Genomic DNA, 21,346 nt, shown 5'->3' on the forward strand with positions numbered 1-21,346 from the left:
CAGACAGTGAGTCTCCCTAGCCCTCCCCTTGGCCCCACCTCTTGGCCCCACCTGCTCCCTGGGGCTCTGGGCTTGGCTATGCCAAGCCGTGCCCAGGGATTACCAACGACCCGCCTTCTTGGGGCCATTCCTCACATGGGTGCCTCCTGACTGCTCTGTTAGGCTATTGGGTACTTCCCCCCCCCCCCAACCAAACACATACAAATAATTTCTGCCTTGGGGGTATAGAGAAGGGAACTGAGGCCTGAGTGCAGTTCCTGGGGCTGAAATTGGTGTATGAACTCAAGTATCCAGGTTCCCAGACTGGAACCCTAAGATAACAATGCCAGGAGAAGGGAGAGGAGGCAAGGAAGGAAGTGCCTGCTCTCTTCATAGAATCTCTGTTGCCCAATTGTCTCTATGTCTTTTCTTTAATAAACCTCTCCATTCCACTCAACAGAATCGGTGTTTTCTAGGGAGGGCATTTTTTGAGGGAAAGAGTAGGGAGAACTGACTGATTTCTGCACCTCCCCATATCTCAGCGCAGCTCCCGAGTCCCTTTTTTCGGAGCTCTTTATCAGATTGGCCGAGGGTAAGAGTCCGGGTGACAAGGCGGGGGTGTGGGGGTGTGGGGGTGTGGGAACAGCTGCCGCTGTCTTCCAAGAGGAGTCCCCAAAAGCACAGGCTGGAAAACACTTTAGAGATCGCGCTGTAGCCCAGGCTCTTCTTTTACAGACGGGAAACTGAAGCACGAGGAAGGAAATGACTCGGCTAAGACTGCACAGAGGATTGTGGTGGGACCCCGAGTGTTTTCATCACCCCTCCAAGTCTGCCAGATGCCCCCGGAGCCCGGCCCGTGGAGCTCACTTGCAGACACTGACCCACTCGGTGATTCGGCACTCTTCGCAGACCACGAAGCAGCACCAGTGGAAGCGACAATGGCACCGCTCACTGCGCGTCTGCCGCAGGATGTTGTGCCCTCTCCCGCAGCACAGGCTCCCGCAGCTGTCCGGCCCCGTGCTGCTTTTGTTGCACAGCCTCCCGGCCGTGCCCGCCGAGTCCAGCCGGGGCTCCCGCTCGCAGAAATCCGGGGACTTCTCGAAGTAGACCAGGTCTGTGGGACTGGCTCTCCGGCGAGCGGGGGGCGACCCCGGGGAGGGGAGGGGTCCCCCAGCTGCGCCCAGCTCCAGCTGGCCGCCGTTGCGGTTGTGAGGCCGGATGAGAGTGGCGCGCTGGAAGCGGGCTCGGAGGAGGGAGCCCACCGCTCGGAACTCGGGGGTCACCTGCCAGCACGTCTTCAGCTGACAGCTGCCCGATGTGCCGTGGCATTTACACTTCCGGCGCATATTCTCCATGACTGCCTAGGGGAAGGAGGGGAAGGAGACAGGAGTCGATGACTTGGGTACTAGATCCCCTCTGCCTCCCAACTGCCCCCCTGAAGCACGTACCCCTACTCCTTTGCATCAGCCTGACCCAGCTCCACTCCATCCCCAGCCCTCAACAGGAAGTCCTCTTCGAATCCCCTGAAATGGGTATGAGCATCCTGAGCATCCAGGGTCTGTGGACCACACCCATACAGGAAACAAGCTTTGATGTCTCCCAAATTATCAGAAACAGAAGAGGAAGGTATTACCCACCGTGGGACTCAGGCTCATTCTTTAGGCCCTTTTCTCTTCACTATATACACACATACTTTGCCTTTTCCAAACCCTCTAGTCCTATATTCTGCTGATCCCTAATTCTGTTCCCACAAGACCAGAACCCAGGGGAATCCCCGGCTTCCTGCCCCCTCCAGTTCCCCACTATCTCTAATGGAATGAGGAGCCCCTGCTCTCCTCCCCTTCCCACCACTGCTCCCCCCTCTACAGCAGCTGCAAGGGACCGTTGGGGCTGGGGGGGTCTTTCCCCCACACTTCAGCCTGCTCTTACTTCCTGAGGGGGGATCCCCAATCCCCAGGGAAATCCCCAAGCCCTCCTTTCCTAGGTGGGGGGCAAGAACTGGAGAGGCTGGGGGTGTGGGCCCCGCCATGTCCCAGCCCGTAGATCTGATGGCCTGGCCTGGCTCCAGGATGTGAATGAAGGCTGTGGTGAGATACAGAAAGTCCCACTGCTTTCTTGAGGCCTTAGAGTCCATTTGGGGGATACCATGAGGAGGAACGAAAGATATTTCCTCCTCTTGGAATGGTCAGATGACTCTGACTTTATTAAATCTCCAGTGACATCTGCCCCACTCTCATCCTCAGTTGCCCCCTTTCTAAAGTGACATTTGAATGAACCACCACTGAAAAAAAATTTTTTTCCTCAGACTCAAAAACCAAGGATACAGAAGAGAAATGAATCTGAACAGCCTAGCTCCCACTCCACTTCCCAACTCCTTCCAAAATGGAAAGTGAAGTAAGATAAGGAGGTAAGGGCACCAATTCATCTCAACTCCAACTGAATCTGGGAGAATAAGACAAACAATGGGATATACCAAAAATAACCACCAGCTGTGCAATCATAGCCCTTGAGTTCTGGTTCCCACCTCTGCTACTGACTACCTGTGAAATTCTGAGTCACTCAACATCTCAGAATGTAAGATGGAGGTTTTAGAGAAGATGTTCCCTAAGGTCCCTTCTATCTCTAAATTCAAGTAGCCTCCCAGACAACCCTGCAGTTAGCTTCAGCATCTTAGACCACTTAGTAGAATCACAGCATACTTTCCATCCCACTCTAGAATATTATCCCAGATCAGCCATGAATGATGGCAAGGGTATGAGGACAAAGTCCAACCCTCACATCTGGGCCATCCACTTTTGCTGTATCTAAGGTGAACCTCAGACCCCCAGGGTTAGGAAGGTGTTAACCCTAGTGGACCTCTTGAAATGCAGCTGAAGCAGGCAGCATTAGGGTTCTAGGGCTGGGCAATGCCCAGGAATTCCCTGTTTTGAGGCCACATTAGAACAGCTTTGATGCCTCCCAAGTCCAGCAATTCCAAAACTGCTTCCCACCAGCAGCAGCTATTAATTAACCAGTTTAACAAGAAGTTGAAGCCATTGGTTTGGGGGATGGGAGGGCAAAGGTGCTAAAGCTAGGAGGAAGATCTGCCTGGGTGGAGTAGGGCTGGGAGGAGTTTGAAACTTCGGGTGCAACCCCCCCCTTCCCACTGTGCCTCAGTTAACTCTCTCAATGTCTGGAAAGGAGCTTCCAATGATCTGAATCGAATGGAGATGACACTAAACAGGACAAGGGAAGACAACTAGATGAGAGGAAATCAGGGAAATGGAGGGGTCAGGGGTCGTCACAATGGTGAGAAGGAGGGGAAGAAAAACAGAGATTGTGGGGAGAAGAGACTGAATTGGAAAATGAATTTGGACTTCCCCAAAAGCCAGTGATGTCTGGTGGCCTGCAGTATACCTTGTACCTTGAGGAGAAAAGGATGAAATAGAGCAAAGATACATAATGGAAAGTAAACTGCCTTTGGAACTAAAAACAGAAAATCTCTGAGTCTTTACAGACCTTCAGAGACAATCTCATCCAATCTAATCCAAGAATCATCTAAACACCAACCCTTGTCACCCAGCTTTTGCCAGGAAGGCTACGCTGGTCCTTCTTAAGATAGTCATCTCCATTCTGCAATAGCTCCATTCGTTAAAGTTTGTTTCCTTCCTTTATCAGCATTGAATTTGTCTCCTTGTCACATCCTCCTATGCTTCTAATTCTGTTTCTACTTTGGAGCTAAGCAGAACAAGTCTAATCCAAGTGCCATGTTTTAACCCCTTGGGGTACTTACAGCCAGATATCACAACTTCCTCCCAAGCCTTCTCTTTCCAGGATAATTATCCCCAGTTCATTAAACAGAGATTTATATGGCATGATCTCAAGGACCTTCATAGTCTTGATTTCCCTTTTCTCAATATACTCTAGCTCAGGGGTCCTCAAACTTTTTAAATAGGGGGCCAGTTCACTCTCAGACTGTTGGAGAGCCGGACTATAGTAAAAACAAAAACTTTGTTTTGTGGGCCTTTAAATAAAGAAACTTCATAGCCCTGGGTGAGGGGGATAAACGTTCTCAGCTGCCGCATCTAGGACCCCTGCGTCTAGCTTCTCAAAATCTACCTTAATTATGCGGTGGACAGAACTAAACACAACCTGCAAGCAATGGATGAAGGTGGAGTCCAGGAGGAGAAAGAGCTGGCTTTGAACGCTAGCTTTACCCTTCGGGACACAAGTGTCTAACTTCACTTCTGTAGGACTCCATAAAGTAAGGGAGTTTGTACAAACTCGGCAACCAAAATTCCATGATCCTCAAAGGACTTTCTGACCTGGTAACTTGATCTATTGGACTAGCATTATGGGAATCACTAAACCTGCTCAAGGATGGTAGGAGTCTGACATCCTTAAAGAGGAATGCAGTAAAAACCATATTGTGTGTTTTGGGAAGTGGAGAGGGAGATATCAGAGATCATCTAATCTAAGCTCCTCATTTTACAGACAAGAAAATAGAAGAGAGACAAATTGATTTGGCCCTTATCACACATTGACAAAGAATGGATAAAAATCAAATCTCCTGACTTCCAGGCCAATGTTGGAAGCTTTCCCACTGTACTAGGTAGGGGAATCAAGGTAACAGAGAAAAAGGGAACAGCAGGAAGAAGGGAGCAGGAAGAAGGGGAGAGCCAGTCTGGTAGTATACTAAGTTTGAAGGAGTGAGATAGGGTTCCAAGGAGTAATAAGAATTTATCTAGGATGAGCTCCAGGATTTTGGAGCCGGGCTTCTCACCTGCCTCCCAACGCGGTTATTATGGAGCCGCATTCTGGCATGAATATCCCTGTGTGGTTCCCTGGAATCCAAGAAGTCCCTGGAAAACCTCTCTCCAAAGCTGACATCTGGGCTGCAGCCCCCCCATTCCCAGGCGTCCTGAAGTCCAGAGGCAGCAGGGGGCAAGGCCGGATGCTCCGGGACCCCATGGCTCATGCCCTTGCCCCTCTGTAAAGCATCCAGCTGGAGTTGGTGCAGTTTCTGCCTGAAGGCCTCCTCATCCCCCCGGCGAGCCTCGTCGCAGCCACAGGCCCTCAGCTTCCCCAGGGCGCAGGCATTGGACACGGCATGGACCACACCAGCTGCTGCAATGGCATAGGCAAAGGCACTCTCTCGGAAGCCTGCACACAGAATGGGAAGAAGGGCACTGTCATCACCACCCAGTCAGGGTCTTGGTAAAATGGGGAAAGAGAAGTTGGTTTTCATCACTGCAAAGAAATGTTCTCCATCATCCTCAGAATGAATTCAAAGATTCTTTATCTTTTTTGTGGTATGGACCATTTTGGCAACCTGGCAAAGCCTATGAATCTCTCCTCAGAATTATGAGTAAAATAAAATACTTAAGATTAAAAAAGAAAACATTATATTGACATATAGTTATCAAAATATTTTAAAAACAAATCCATAGCCTTCTGAAATCTATCCACAGACCCCATTCCAAGTTAAGAATTCCTTTATTCTCCAAACAACTATACCCTTCAGGTGGTTGTCCTTCTGTTTTAACTGCCATCCTTCTCTTCTGGCCTCCCTCTAAGGTAGAGGTACTTAACCTATGATCCATGGGAACCATAGTTAGATTTCAGGTGAACCACGAACTTGAATGGGAAAAAAATTCACTTTAGCTGAAATTTAGCATTTCTTTCAATCATGAATGTAGACATTAAACATTATTATGCAAAGGGGTCTGTCATACTTATATAGAAAGAGAGATTAAGATTTCTGGTCTAGGACATATAAAAAACAAAAGACCTTTTCTAACACACTTTAACACAGCTGAGATAGAGTAAGGTTGAAAGAACACTAAAACATAACCTTCAAAGGAAGATACAAGGCCTATGAACAATCACCATTTGCAAATGCATAAAATTGTTTGATTCCATGAAAATCAGAGGCATTGTGGTACAATGGAATAGTCTTTGGCTCTGAAATCAGAATTTAGGTTCAAATTTCCACTGTCATTTTTTGCCCTTGTGATATGAGGTGAGTTACTTGACCTCCTGTCCATTAGTTTCCTCACCAATAAAATAAAAGTCAAGTCACTAACATGCTCTAAATATGGGATCATACTTGATAAGTCTAGATTTCAGCTGTGAATCTATCCTTCTTATCAAAAACCCTTTCCCTACTGATAAAAGTGTATCTAAAGGAACCAGTGAGCAAAAATGACTGGACTCCTGTAAAGTAGCCAAGAGAAAAGACCTGATGGATGAAGAAGGTGGAATAACCCTTAAGAGCAGCCAGGCAGCTCACAAAGACCACAGGATGAGCAAAACCTAGATGGTCCAGGTGTGCTAGGACAGAAGTGTGCATATTGAAAACTGCATGATATAATAGACAAGGAGGATCAGAGAAAGTTAAACACAAAAATAGCTTTCTATGAATTGTAAACTTGACCAGTAGAACTTTGTCTCTTCTTTTTGTTTTTGATGTATTTTTTCCTAGCAACATTTTGTATCTTTCTTTAAATTCTACCAAGTCTCAGTGGGATTGAGTAAGGAAAGGCAGGGTTATTTTTATTTTTGTTTTTATTCATTTCCTAGAGCTGGAGAGCTGGGAGGAATCTGAGTATCCAGAAGGTCAAGGGAGGTTCTAGTGGCACTGGAATTTGGAGAGGTTACCCCCACAGATCTGGGGTCAACTTATTAGAGAGTAAGGAAAACAGAGAGAAAACTAGGGGTAAGTTTATATGTTCTACACCTTATCTAGCTCACTTTTGTTAGAAAAGAAAGTTTGCATGTCTGTACATTTTAAATACTATGTAGGGAGTCCAGCCAGGACTTTGATTTGATTTGATTTTGTCCTTGACTTCCTATGAGATCTTGTTCAGAATGTCCTCTCCTTAACAAAGTGTGAAATTCCTATCACAAGGTAAACTCCTTTGTGAATTGTCCATTCCTTACCTTGTCTTGAGTTAACCAATTAATAACACATCAGGGTGATTAGTTAATTCACAGCCTATTCATACATCTGGGCTCTAAGAAAGAGTGGCAAGTATCCTCAAAGAACTTTCCCCCAAGAAAAGGGGGGGGAGAAAAAAAAGGACTTACTAATACAGGAGTATTTTTAGCCACTCTTTTTGTGATGATAAAAAATTGGAAACTCTGTGTGTGCCCAGCAACTGTAGTTTGAAATGGCTAAACAAACTACAGCACATGAATGTGACAGAATCCTATTGTGCCATAAAAAATGATAAATTAGGGTTTTTTCAGAGAAACCTGAGAAAATTTGTATGAATAACACAGAGTGAAGTGAGCAAACCAAAGAGAACAATTTATATAATAACAGCAATTAGTAAAGACAAACACTTTTGAGAGACTTAAGAACTCAGATCAGCACAATGACTAACCAAGATTTCAGAAGGAATGCCGAAATATACTGAGAGAGAAACGATAGAACCAAGATGCAGAAGGGGACAAATATTTTTGGACACTACCAATGCAGAGACTCATCTTGCTTATTTGTTCAAAAGGTTTTCTCTCCCCCCAAAAAAAAATTATGGGGAAAGGAAAAGAGGAAGGAAAAGGAAACAGATTTTTGTTAATTCGCAGTTAATAATTTTTAAGGGAGTGTAAAGCAAAAGAGAAGAGAGAAGCTAGACAGACATAGACTTATTTCCATGGAGAAAAGCATGGGTAACCAGAGGGCCACTTCATGAAACTATACATTCTGGGAAACCATACTAGCAGTGGAGTTCTTCAATCAGAGTACCTGGACCAAGTGGGATTTGGGGCTTGAGATCAACAAGGAAGAGCTCCATAATGTGAAGGAATAAACCCAACCCTTGCCTTCAATTTGAATTATGAAGACTATGCAGTTCAACTCTTTAGTGACCCCAAATTCTTTCCTTTTGTGGAGGAGCTTCAAGCAAAGGGTGGAGCAACTGTGTAGGTCTCTGGGAGAGGTAAAGCTCATCAGAGGGGGAAGCTTGTTGAAGTCTCGAAACTCCCTTTGGGAGGGGAGTGTTCAACCCCAGAAGAGTACTACAAGTCGAAAAAACTATATAGCCCTTTGGGGAATATGAAAATTACTCAAGAACTGCAAGAGAGTTGTCTTGACTGTTTGTAGGCATGGGTGTAAGCAGTGGGCTTGTGTGTGTGTGTGTGTATGTGTTTGTGTCAAATGAAATAAAGTGTATGTTGTAGCCAACATTTCCTTAGCCTGAGTGCTGGTATGAGCATTAAGGGGTTTTTACTTTTTGTCATGGGTGTCCCTAAGAAAAATCCTCAATGGGGCATAAGCCAAAGAGAAAATCGAGATGGAATCACCAAGACTGAACCAGTCTGTGTAGATGCAGAGTTTTAGTTCCCCTACATTGCATCAACAAATATTAAGCAACTATTGTATACAAGACATCCCTGATAGTCACTGAGGGAGGAATAAATTTTAAATATGTCCCTCTGACCCCAAGGATCTTCATGCAATGGGAAGATATGACATAAGTACAGATAGCTATAAAACATAATATCACACAATAGATATATTAGCAAGGCACCACATGCTATATAAGCCTCCCCTCCCTCCATTTTCCTCTCTTTTCAATACCCCAAAATCTAATGCTCATAGTAGGTTCTGAGATATGTGGTGAAAAACTGAAGAACTCCCGCATCTTAAGATTAAGAAAGGACGAAGAAAGGGTAATACATTTAAAAGTGTGTGAGTGATCCCTTCTTTGAAAGTCTGAGGTACTGCAGATGTGGGATATTATATACATCATAAGATTCAGAATATGTGCTTTTTATTTTGGAACTTTTTTATTTTTAAAAATTCTTTTAAAAAAAATTCTTTATTATAATGGATAGCCAGGTAGCTCTAGATTTGGAATCAGGAAAATCTGAGTTCAAATTCAGCCTCAGACACTAGCCATGTGATGCTGGATAAGTTACTTAACCTCTGTTTACCTATCCTTCCTTATCTCTAAAATGCAGATAATAATAGCAACTATCTCCTAAGGTTGTTGTGAGAATCAAATGAGATAATATTTGTGAGATTCCTTGCAAATCTTAAAGTGCTATGTATAAATGCTAGTTGTTATAGCAATAATTTTTAAATTAAAGAAAAAAATAAATGAGTGAAACAAAGAGAAGGCAGTGATTAGCCTAAAGAATAAATAACTAATGGTGGAATTTTAGGCATGTATAAAAAAGAGATTTTTGAGCAGAGAGGCCTTCTTGAATTTCCTGCAGGATGATCTATCATGACCTCACTTCTAAGGCTGACCCTTTCCTAATTAATTTTATACATCCTTCTTGTCAATTTTTCACCCACCCACCAAAATATCTCTTTGAAGAGAGCAAAGAGAGAGGGACTACAAAGTTCTCTTTGCCTTTATTACTAAGCTTGCAGAGAAAAATATTCCCCTCATTTTCTGTAACTACCTAAATCCCTACCCTACATTCAGACTGGCAACATGAAAAATGCACATTATAAAGAAGCTGGTTGTAGTCCCCAAAAGTGATCCTACTCCTAAGTGCTTATACACTGTTTTTTTCAAACTATCTTGAATTTTTTATTTTGTATTATGTATATATATATAATGTATGTCTATATATTGCCTCCCTTGATAGGCTATTAATTCCTTAGGAGTAGAAATTGTTTGGCATTCTTTTTGTAGGATTTCTTGTGCATTGATGTCCCCACTGAAAACCTTTTGAGTTGTTTTACTTCGATTTATCCAGCTCTAGGAAGAGAGTGGAGAGAGAGTGTTCCTTGCTCATGAATCTGATACTTTGGGGTCAGGTAAATCTGGAAGCCTTGAAGAGAGAGAGGAAGAGTGGAAAGGGGGGGAGACAAATCCTAAATTCAAGTTTTTAAAAAAAGTTGAGTTCATTATTGGCTCTGAAGCTTCACCAATTGCCCAGTATTTCTAGAACTACTGCAAGTTAGTTCAAAATGGATAAAACAATATATAAAGTAGACCAGATATTTGAGGGAAGGTACTGAAGAATAGGTCAGCTGAAACAGCCCAAAACTGGGCTATGGGGGAACTATGGGGGAAACTGGCAGGATGCTAGTGAAAGGAAGAATGTGAAAGCACAAAAAATTGACAGAAACACACTTTAGTTCATTCATTTTTCCATTCACTGAGTGCAGACTATGACTATTCCCTTAGGAACGAAATAAGGCTCCCTGTCTTACATTCTCTCATAGCTCTGAGATAACATCGTAGAAACAAGAAAGTGATTCCCACAGAGGCACCAAAGTTAGGTGGAAGTCAGAGAAGGCACAGGCCTAACCATACCCACACCTCCACTTTGGTCATAATCTGATCTCTATTGTTATTCCCTAGAATAATTTTTTTAACCCTGGCCTATGTTCAAATCTCCCAGATCATCACAGGAGTCTGAGAAAGATGAGCAGAGAGTAACCATTGAGCCCTAGAATTATAGACTATCTCCTAGAATGATGGGAGGGTCACCCCATCCATCCCCTGACCTCCAGACAGGATGGCCCCTAGTGTTGAAAAATGTCACAGCTGGAGACAATCCCAAAATGATTCCACATTATACTTCTGTTACCTATTAGACCCCTAATACTTTACTGGGGATGTCCCTGATATCTGACCTCATTCTTTCCTGTTGCAGTTTTAACCTATTTAACTTATTTCCCTTCATTCCAGAGCAACTCTGTCTCCTCTGAATAGTAAATCCTGTATAATAATAAATATTTGGAGCCTTTATTCAGTTATTCCTTGCTCTTTTTTTCCCTTCAGACTAAAAAAACCCAGCCCAGTTCCTTTTTCCTTTTCTTATGAGAAGGCAAAAACAACCAACAGGGGCAGGAGGGGAGAGTAAGGGAAAGGATTGTCAGAGAGCCTTCATGCAGAGGCTACTTGGGAAACTGCCCCTAAGGTGCTACGGCTGGAGGAGTCTAGCTCCCAGAGGAGTACACCTAGTATTTTTCCCATGCTTTCATCTGTCAGTCTCAAAGAACCTTCCTGGACGCTGGCGGGCATTGTAAGCCTGCTTGACAGGCAGAGAATCACAGAACATAAACTTTGAGATCTGGATGGAACCTTAGAGCTAATCTCATCCATCCCTCCCTCATTTTACAGATGAGAGAAATAAGATCAAAGAGATAAAGTGTCTGTCCAAAATCACACATCTACTTAGTGGCAAAAGCATATAGGGATAGAACTCAGGTGTCCCTGGGATGTGGGAGTACTCAGTTTCCTCCATGTGCTTTTTGCTGCATTTTTATTTTTCAGTGAGACTTCTGAAGCTAAGTGTCATTAAATAGACTAGGTTTCCACTTTAGTGATAGTTCACACAATTACTGCGGAGTATGGAAAGCCAGTAATTGGGAATCCCAGGCTGTGCCTTTGGATGTCACAGAGATTCCTCTTAGAAGGAGGGAAGAAGACAGGGAACAGCCTTAGGAGAAGGGGGCTTGGGAATATGACACAGGGGAGAAGATCACTTTCAACCTTGTTTTATATGATCCTTAGGGTGAGACATGATGAAACTTGAAAAATATGGGAGGCGGTGGAATAAAAGCAGAGAGGGGGGAATTTCAGCCGTAGGTGGCTGGAGACTGCCCTCTCCCACTCCCTGTAAGCTAAGCAGCCTGAGAATGAGAAAGAAATATGGGAATTGTCATAAAGAATGAGACACTCCGAGGCATAAACACAGATAAAAGAGACAGAGAGAGGGAAAAGAAAGATAGGGAGTAAGATGTTTCCCGAGTCCAGAGAGGCCTCAAACTGCAGGGGGAGACTTCCTCGCCAAGATCCTTCCTCCCTAACGCATCCCTTCTGGCCTTGGGGATTTAACTCCATCCCCAGGACTCTGTCTTGCTCACTCTATCATTTCGAGATGTGCTTAGTCTCACTTAGACTGTATTCAGGTGTCAATTTGTGTGAGGGAAGCATTGTCTGCGGATGAGCGTGTGAGGTCTCCGTTCCTGGTCTCTCACAGGAGAGTCTGATGTTTTAGCCTGGCTAGTCTGCCCTAGCTCCGGTCCCTGGGCCCCAGTCCTGGGCCCGGACTGTCTGGGGCAGATACAGGCAGAGGGCCAGCAGGCCAGCTGGTGGGGGAGAGGGGTGGGGCAGGGTGGCCAGCTGGGCTGCCTGGAGGGAGAGGGGGAGAGCTCGTTAAGACGCACAATTAGCTGTCCTGCCTTTGATCTGAGACAGGGACTGCCAGGGTCTAAGTAAAGTCAGCTGCAGCTTCTAGCCCCAGCCAATAGCCGGGAGGAAGGGGGGAGGAAGACAAGCCAGTGAGGAGAGATGAGGGGACCGGGAATGAACAGCTGGGGAGAGGGGGTCAGGGAAAAAGAGACCCTGAGCTCACTTTACTGCTCCAGACCCAGGTCAGAAGGAGCTGGAGATATCAGGTGGCCATTCCTTGGTAGGGACACTTGGCGTGTGTGTACGTCCCTGTGTGTCTGTATGTCCAACACGTGGGGATACTTAGACAGAGACTGTTCATGTAGGTGGATGCACGCACATATGTGTGCATGTATGAATGTGTGTGACTATGTGAGTCAATGGTGCTTTCAGATCTGATTCTTCTCTTGCATATCTTAACCTATCTAATAATACCTGACGTTTCTATAGCACGTACTATATGACATGCTCTAGACTAAGTATTTTATGAAACTGAACACAATGCTAAGTACACCGTAATGTTCTTTTTTGTTGAGGAAAGGGAATAAGCATAATAAACACTTGTATAGCATCTATAGTACATCAGGCACTACCCCCTAAGCATCTGATTCTCACAAACAACCCTTCAAAGTTAAGTGTAGTACTTATTATTGTCATCTCTGTTTTACAGTTGAGGAAACGGAGGTTAGCTGACTTGTTCATGGTCAAAAAGCTAGTCGTGAGTGTCTAAGATCAAGACTGAACTCAGATTTTCCAGATCCGGCTCTCTGCACACTGTGGTGGCCCCTAGCTGCCTCTGTCACTCTGAGGCAGAGTGGACCGTGCAATGAGTGCTAAACATGGAGGGAGAAGAATTGAGTTCAAATCCCTACTCTGACACAATATTTGTATGACATTGGGTATTTAACTTAAACTCCCTAAGCTGCACTTTTCTCATCTATAAAAAGAAAGGATGAGTTTAGATGGCTTTCAAGATCCCTTCCAGTTCTACATCTCTGATTTGTAAAATGAAGGGATTGGACTAGATGGTCTTTCACTCCTTTTCCCTTTCCACCTCTATATCCTCTATAGCCATCCCAACACCAGGATGCCTGGGACTGGTCCTTACTTCAAGTCCTGGATAATCCTCCCCGTACCTTAATCCCCCTTTCCGAGAAGGTCCCGTCAGCCTTTCCTAAGAGCAGGGAGATCCAACAGAGTTCTATTCTAAGAATAGATGCTACAAGAAAAAAGAATCAAGAGCTTTATGAAACCTAAGCTCCCTGTCTTTCCTGTCCTGAGATCAATGAGCCTCAGAATCTAACCTCTTGGAATAACGTGTCAGTTTTTTCACCTTCTCCTGCCTCCTCTTCCTTACAACTCCTCCCTCTGCCCTATTTTCTCCACCCTGAAAGGCATTAGGATTTGGGAGAGGGTAATCCTTGTGCCAAAGAAAGACCTCCCACATGGAGTGAACTGGATATATGATGCGGCCTTATGCTGGACATATAATAGTAAATGGGTCCCTATAAGAGTTTGGGACACTTTAATGTGTATACAATGGAAGGATTGCTATCAGGAAGGATTTACAGCTAGGGAAGGACTTTCAAAGGAGGAATAATAATCACTCCCATTCCACTTCTATCCAGGGCAACAGCCCATGTTAGCTAAGTGACACAGGTAACTGGTTGTGATTTCATTAGTGTAGTGAACCCCAAATGCAGGACTGCAATTGATAGTTTTAAAGAGTTATCTGCCAATTCACATAGCCAGGATGTGTCAGAGGTACCACTAGAACCCTTGTCTCCCCAATAGGAATAGCAAGTATGTGGTTAGAACATTGTATCAAGGATATCAAGGATACAATGTTCTAACCACCACACCAGGCTGTGAAAGTAGAACAAATGAAATTTATATTCTATAGATGAGAAGATTTGGGTTCCATTTCTTTAAATGATTTGAAAAATTAAATAAGAGCTATATTTGAATTCCAACCACAGTATTCTTTCTGCTATAATACAAGCCTTCCTGAATAGTTATAATTCTGACCTATGATTCCTGATGTTGTGAGTTTGTTTTCTCACAACCTTTTCTCCTTTGATTTTCATATCTTCTACCTTCCCTCCACTGCTCCTTCCTGTTGACACTGACCACAGCCTAACTCTGATTGATGTCTCTCTCCTCATAGCTTTCTTGCATTTCTCACTTCCTCCTGGTTCTACCTTCAGCTTCCAGGTAGCTTATATAGCTTAGCTTCTTAAACTGTGGTTCAATCCCCTATAGAGAATCTTATAACTGAATGTGGAAGTTGAAAAATTATGATTTACTATCGCTAAAGATTTGGGTTTTATATCTATTTTATATACACATATATCAGATACCCAGTCCTTGGTACAAACAGTTGGTATGTATGTATGTCCCTGTGTGTCTGTATGAACAACACATGAGGATACTTACACAAGAAACAGTTATATATAGGGGTCATGAGTGGGAAAAGTTTAAGAAGACCTGACCTAAAAAAAATCTTCAAGTTAGAGAGTCATACCCCATTCCCACTTCCTCATCCCACATCATGTTTTGCCCAAAACCTAGGACAGGTTACCATGAATGCCAAAGAACTGATGAGAGGTGAGTTTTAGTGGTAACCTTGAACAAACAATTACTTCTATTTTCTTATATGTAAAAGTAAGTTTTACATATATTGGATTACTTGCAGTCTAGGAGAAAGGGTGGGGAAAAGGGAGGAAAAAAATTTGGAACACAAGGTTGCAAGGGTGAATGTTGAAAATTATTGTTTTGAAAACAAAAAGTTTTAATTAAAAATTAAATTTTAATTAGATATCTAAGTTCCCATCATGATCAAACTCCTAAGATTTCCAGGTCTCCTTTTCTTTGTTCTTCTAGATATTAACTTCCCCTTCCTCCCCCACCCCACCTCAAGTTGCTCTCTGGCTACCCTAAAACCTCATTTTAATATCCTACCATATATAGATTCCTCCAAGTGATCTGTGCACCAAAATTAATATCTCTCCTATTCTCCTATCAAGTGGAATTCAAGTGTTAGAGTAATTCTTACTTAGGTGAGGCTGGTAGCCCTTAAATTTTACATTAAAAAAGGAATTTGTGAATCCAAATATATTTTGGGGAGAAGCTATGAGCCAGAAGGGCCAGAATCAGCTACTGACCATTCCATTTCCCTAAGGATGCTGACCACATACCTTTAGTCAAAGAGCTCATGTGATATTCAGTGACAGTAGGAAAAGAGAGAATATATTCAGACCAGGGAGACAGACAGTAAGAATGACCTTTTGGGTTCATTTTTCTGAGCTTCAAGTTTCAACTTCCCAAACATCTGGCCATGGGTAACTTCCCCACAGGAAATGAGTTGTTCAGAAGCAGCAGAGACAACCCCTTGCTGGGCTTGATCACCAAAACTCAAGGAAGGCTTCAGTTAGGCTAGACCAAGAGGGGTCTTCAGAGGAGCTTGTGACCTAAACCAGGGAAAGGAATGCAAAAGGAGGAGGAACAAAGAGCAAGGACCTCTTAGTTTTCTTGGAACCCCAAGAATCAACTTTTCCAAAATTTTTCTAGTGTACCCTTAAGCTAAGATAGAGTCAAGAAGAATCTCAAATTGAGAGCAGGAAGTGAGATATTTTGGGGTAGGACTGGTTCTGGGGACTGAGGGCACCTGAGGGAGCCGTTTCCTCCTGGCTCCTCAGCTGGTTATCCAACCCCCTCCTCGATCCTGGGTGCGGCCCCCCTCTCTGGCCAGCCTCAGCACGTTTAGCACCCCCCCTTAACCTTCCCCACCACCACCACCCCAGCTTGCCTCCTGCTCATTAAACTGCAGGTGAACTCGGCAGCATCTGGCAAGAAGCCAACCCCCTCCGACTCCGCAGCTCTGGACTCGCCCCCAAGCTTCAAAGCCACTTCCCCCAGACCCCTGAGCTCCAGTTCCCAAGAGGCCATCTGGGCTAAGCCTAAGTGAAGCAGGATGCCTGAGTGCCCCCCTCTTCCTCCACCCTCACTAGATTAAGAAAGGACTAGACAGTCACCCCTCTTCTGGGCTCCAGACACTATTCTGTTTCCTCTCTGTACCCTTTCCCCCATACACACATGCAACCTGGCCTCTTCAGCAGAGTGGATATTAAGGGACAGACAGAAGAGCCAGGGGATTTGGAAAAGGTGGAGCTGGAGAGCCCCAGCCAGCCTGGGATAAATCGGTTTCTTGCCCTCGTTTCTCTACCAGTATAATCCGGAGAGAGCTACAAGGTCCTGGAGTTTGGGGATGGGAAGGAATATGTCAAAGGATACAGATAATCAGACACAGGAGGCAAGAAGTCAGAAAGACTAGAAACAAGATCCAAACGGAGAAAGAAAAGGGAAGGAAGGACGGCCCACAAACGGAGACTAAGAAAACTAGCAATGAAGCACAAGGAGGAAGGGCGGGGAGGGGGCGAAATGCCGAGCCAGAGACCCGTGGAGAAGACAACCCAGAAAATCTGGGATGGGAAGAAAGATCTGGTGAGGTGAGTGGAGGGAGAGGAGCTGAGGCCGGAAAGCCGCAGAGATATGAAAGTCTGAAGAACCTGTCACTTCGTGTAGGGAAGCAGAGGCCACAAAGGGCGCGGAAGCAGGAGGGAGTCAGAGAGGTGGGGGCGGAGGAGCAGCGAGGAGGCTGGGCCCTAAAATGGGCCTTGCGGGACGGGGAGAGCCAGACAGGGAGTAGTGGGGGGGAGGGGGTTGAGGGGCCACCGTGAGTCTCCTCTTCACTGGCCCTATGGGCTTTGCTCCACGCGGGTTGGGATCGGGTGGGGGGAAGGAATGGGGGGGAGCCTTTGAAAGCAGCTTGTCTGGAGCGCGGGAGCCGTCTGGATCGGCCCCGGGGGGATTAGATCGCGGCTACATGCCGCCACACGCGTGTCGGGCTGGGCTCAGCCGGGCAGAAACACAGCCCCGGGCGGGCGGGGGAGGGAGGCGGGGCAGGAGGAGGGAGGCGGGCGGGGCCCGGGGCTGGGCTTGGGGGTGGCTAGGGCTGCTCCCCATCCTAGGGGTCGAAAAATGGGTATGAGAATGGCAAGAAGGGACTGGCTCATTAAGCTGGCCGTCCACATCCAGCTTCCTTCCGACGACCAGGTGGAAGCCTAGAGTTTGTCCTCCCCACCTCTGTCCAGTCCAGTCTACAATTCCAAGGGATAGTTTTTCACTCCAGTTTTGGGGGGCACCCACTTTTAAAACGAGTTTGGTTGGCAAAAGGCCTAATCTGTCCCAATACACCAGCATGCTGTTCCAACATAATACTGTCCACTCTTCCGCTGATAAGAGGGACCAGTTTAACTAGCCAGGCCAATAAAATGTGAACTTGAAAGGAATCAATAAAGTCTTAAACCACATCAATCTGGGAAAGGCAAGTATGAAAAGTAAAACCAGGAAAATCCCCTTCCAGAGAGGTCACTTAACTTGGAAGCAGAAAGCTGCATGGGAATCCTGACTAAATTTCCTGTGTGACTCTGGGCAAATGGGAATTTGACCTGATGATCTCTCAGGTCCTTCCAGATTTCAATTCTGTTTCCAGTTTCCCCCATTGAAGTTCTATCCACTGTCAAAGAGGATCTTGTCATTCAGTAGAGAGCTCTTTCAGTGCTGAGAAATCTATGAATCTGATGTGCAGAGAAGTACAGTCAAGACTCATTTCTCCCAACCCTTCTGAATCCAGAGAATTTCTTAAGAGTAGGTGACTTAGAGCAAAGAAATTTGTGCACTAAGGTGGGAAAAATTCTAGATGAATAGACGTTGCTGCCCAAATATAAAGACTCAAGGCTTCATCCCACCTCTTATCAAACTCCAAGTCATGAATGGGAGATTATCACCAAATTCAGGTTTCTATAGTTCTATCCTGGCTCTAGCCAAAAGCCAAAGTAGATTTCCAGCTGCCCTCTTTTACCTTCTACATCTCCCCTTGCAAACAGCCCTCCTCTTTTCCTTCTTAATCTTAAAAGGTAAAAGCAAACTACAGAGGCCTGAGATTTTTTGGCCAAGGGAATAGCAACCATATTTCCAGAGCCCTACCTCACTACATCCATTTTAAGTAACCCAAGTTAGCTTCACTCCCCCTAAAGAATTAGGATAGTTATTCAGGATACTTGGATCCCTAAACTCTGGACATTCTATACATTCAGTCCCTTCCATGTAACTTAGTTTGTTCCTTTTTGCTCCCAAATCAGAGCTGTCTGGAATCCGAGTAATATTTGAGTTGAGAAAAACAGGAGGGGAATAGGAACCACTAAGAGTCAGAGGCTTTGAAAGACAGAGAATTAGGAGAATATAAGGACCCAGGGACCAGAAAGCCTGACTCAGTAGGAATCAAGAGTAGAGAAGGGCTAGAAAGTAGAATGTATGTGGAGTATTTTAGGGTGTGGAAGCTCCAGAGGCTGAAGTGGTGCTGAGGGAGAGGAAGGATGAATTTACCTCTGCTGAAGATGGGACTTTCATAAGGGATCTTGTTTCGGGTCTCCAGGCTGGAGCAGTTCCAGCGCTGGTCCCGAAACTGGTGTTGGCATTCATGTATGGCAATCTGAATGCCCTGGATGGCGGAGGCTGCCACATCCGGGTGGCGCACGCACACTTCCAGTTGGCGTCGGCTCAGCCCTGGCAATGTCAGGCACACCGTGTTGGCATTCAGCACAGGTTCTGGTGGCAGTCGAAGGCCCAGAATGTCATTTGGTTCTGACCTGCAGGTATGGGGGACATGGGAAAAGTAGGAACCATTAAGTAGGCCTTGAACTGAGCTAGGAAGTCAGGAGAGCAATGACACGGACTGTTTCTTAGACTTATTTATCTCATACATATAAACATATACACATACACACCAAATCTAGACCTCTCTCTCCTAAGTTCCTTCCATTCTTTCCCCCACTTTCTACTTTGACTTCGCAAATGATAACAACCTTCCACCTCATATCTCACATAAAACTTCCATTCTCACTTTTCATGAAACATTGTTTATAGTTATCTGTACTGGTGTCATCCCTCCAAATTAAGGGAAGGATGAGAGCATATCTTATTCCAAAGTGGGTTTTCTCCCAGGAAAGCCCAGTGCTAACTCACACAGTAAGATGCATTAAAGAATGAATGAAGACTTCAGCAGAACCCTAAATATTCCCCACGACTCTGCTTCAGAGTTTCCTCCCTAATTTCTTCCTTCTCCCAACCACTTTCTCAAATATAGCAGACAAATACAAGCCCAACTTTCACACTCATACAGATCACCTCCCATTGATTCACACAATTTACAGTAATCACACCTATAGAGTACAGATAACACACTATCTCTTGCATATTTCTAGAGACAGGAAGATTTACATGGGGGAGGGGAGTACTGACATCCTTAATATCAGCACCTTGACTGGATTCTGAATTCATTATCTGAAATAAGTATCACACACACACATTTATAGACCATAAACAGAACTCTCCCAAGGCATGAATAATATAATACTCACACATTTTCAGAAAAACTTTCAGAGACATCTATTTTCAGAAATACAAGGAGCCAAGCCACACTCAAAACGGGAGAACTCCCTTCTGTGCCCCTTTGCTGACCCCACCTGGGGCCGCCTCTTTTTCCCCCACCCCCATCTCCTAATCCCACCCATGGGGGAGATCTTCACAATGGAGAGGGCGGGATTGTTTCGGGGTGCCTTTCCTGAGAGTCCCCCTAATCGGAAGACATTAACTAGGCATGGTTAGGAGATTGAATTTGGCGGTTGCCCCCAACACTGAAGGACACTGATAGACACTGAAGGGTCTATCTCCTTTGGAGCATCACCGGATGAGTCCTCTGAATGTTCCCTTCTCCCCAGGGAGGACAGCTCCTCCCCTCGGGCCCCTACCCCAGTCGGGGTCCAAGAAGATCGTCCCCTGGCCTGGGCACACTACTCACTCTCGAGCAATGCTAGCCGAACCTTGGGGGTCTTCAAAACTCTTCGGGAATCTTTGGTGTCCCGGAAGGCGGGGCATGAGGGAGGCAGGGAAATAGGGAGAGAGGGGGCGGGGGTCTCACCTGGGCACGGCTGCGGCCAACAGGAGCAGGAGCAGCAGGAGCGCGCAGAGCGCCGGCCGAGACCGGGCCCGGGGTCGGGGCCGGAGCCGGGGGCGAGAGCGGGCGCTGCCCATGGCTGGGCCGGGGTGAAGGGCTTAGAGCCCGGCAGGGCTGGCGCGCTGCTCCGCGGGCGGGGGGCGGCAGCGCATGGTCCGCCGGGACGGGGGAGGCAGACCCGGCGAGCAGAGCTAGCGCCCGGGCGGCCGGCGGTGGCTCTGACCCTCTGGAGATTCCGGCTTGGGCTCGAGCTCTGGCTCCAGCTCGGGTCAGGGCTCCAGGGGCAGACGCCGCCCGCCTCCCCGCTCCATGGGGCAGCGCCCCGGGGCACCGCCCTCCGGGGGGGCGGGCGCGCGGGGCACCTCCTGGCAAGGGTGGACGAGGGGATTTCCCCCTTACCCCCTCCCCTTCCAGAGGCTCCTGGCGAAGCCTGAGGTGTGCGCTGGGGAGGGGGAGGGGGGGAGGAAGCCGCCAGGCACAGTTTAGGGTGGCGGAGTCAAGGGGCAAGGAGCCGGCAAAGAGCTGGAGGCTGGAAGCAGCGAGGCTGGACTTGCTAGGGGTTCTGGGCTCTCAGCACCAAGGGGCGTAGCTGTCTGTCCCTCCGTCCCTCTGTCCCGAATCCCAGTGTATAAGTGACTGTCCTGGCCCAGAGGAACTCAACCGCCTCAGCCTCCTCCTCCCCCCGCCACCCCATTCCCCCACACAGCTCACCCCACTCCGTCCACCCCTCCTCTCCCCCTCCACCCTCAGCATTTAGTACTCCGGCTCTACCTCCTAGTGACGTCACCGACCGGGATTGAGGGAGGGGGGCGGAGCAGGGGGGAGGAGAAGGGTGGGTGCGTGCGGGTGTCCGAGGGCCACAGAATCGGCTTCAGGCTTCGGTGGGAGGTTGGACGGCTTGCACGTGTAGAGAGACTCGGTGGATGTTGGCGTTTCGGCGTTTGTTTGTGGGCCGAAAGGCCTCTGTTTGTATTTATGGCTGTCACTGTGTGAGTTAGAGTTAGGTCGGGAGTTGTGTTTTTGTGTGGGTGTGTGATGTCAATGTGTGTTGTGTATGTGCCTGCGTGTGTCTTCCCCGCAAAGGCAACTGCCGAGGTCAGCCTCCCCCTGCCACCTGCAGCAAGGGCAGGAAGTCGGGGCTGGAGAAGTTGCTCGGAGTACAGTT

General features: G+C 46.5%; 1 protein-coding gene across 1 annotated transcript; it reads right to left on the bottom strand.

The window, feature by feature from the left end:
- Positions 1–249: 249 nt before the first annotated feature.
- On the bottom strand, positions 250–20,852 carry WNT10A (Wnt family member 10A). Its single transcript, XM_051983533.1, has 4 exons — positions 20,146–20,852; positions 18,552–18,814; positions 4,742–5,121; positions 250–1,340 (listed from the first exon to the last, which is right to left on the bottom strand). The coding sequence occupies exons 1-4, from the start codon at positions 20,256–20,258 to the stop codon at positions 843–845; spliced, it is 1,254 nt and encodes a 417-aa protein (XP_051839493.1). The 5' UTR covers positions 20,259–20,852; the 3' UTR covers positions 250–842.
- Between the last annotated feature and the right edge of the window lie 494 nt (positions 20,853–21,346).

This window comes from Antechinus flavipes, chromosome 3, assembly GCF_016432865.1.
Source record: "Antechinus flavipes isolate AdamAnt ecotype Samford, QLD, Australia chromosome 3, AdamAnt_v2, whole genome shotgun sequence".
Taxonomy (NCBI): Eukaryota; Metazoa; Chordata; class Mammalia; order Dasyuromorphia; family Dasyuridae; genus Antechinus; species Antechinus flavipes.

What these genes read in the sequence shown, in the direction of transcription:
- WNT10A (XM_051983533.1), bottom strand. Translation starts at nt 20,258, where the DNA reads ATGGGCAGCGCCCGCTCTCGCCCCCGGCTCCGGCCCCGACCCCGGGCC. An exon ending in TTGGCCGCAGCCGTGCCCAG is followed by an intron (nt 18,815 to 20,145) that starts GTGAGACCCCCG and finishes CCATACCTGCAG; the next exon opens with GTCAGAACCAAATGACATTC. An exon ending in AAGTCCCATCTTCAGCAGAG is followed by an intron (nt 5,122 to 18,551) that starts GTAAATTCATCC and finishes TTCTGTGTGCAG; the next exon opens with GCTTCCGAGAGAGTGCCTTT.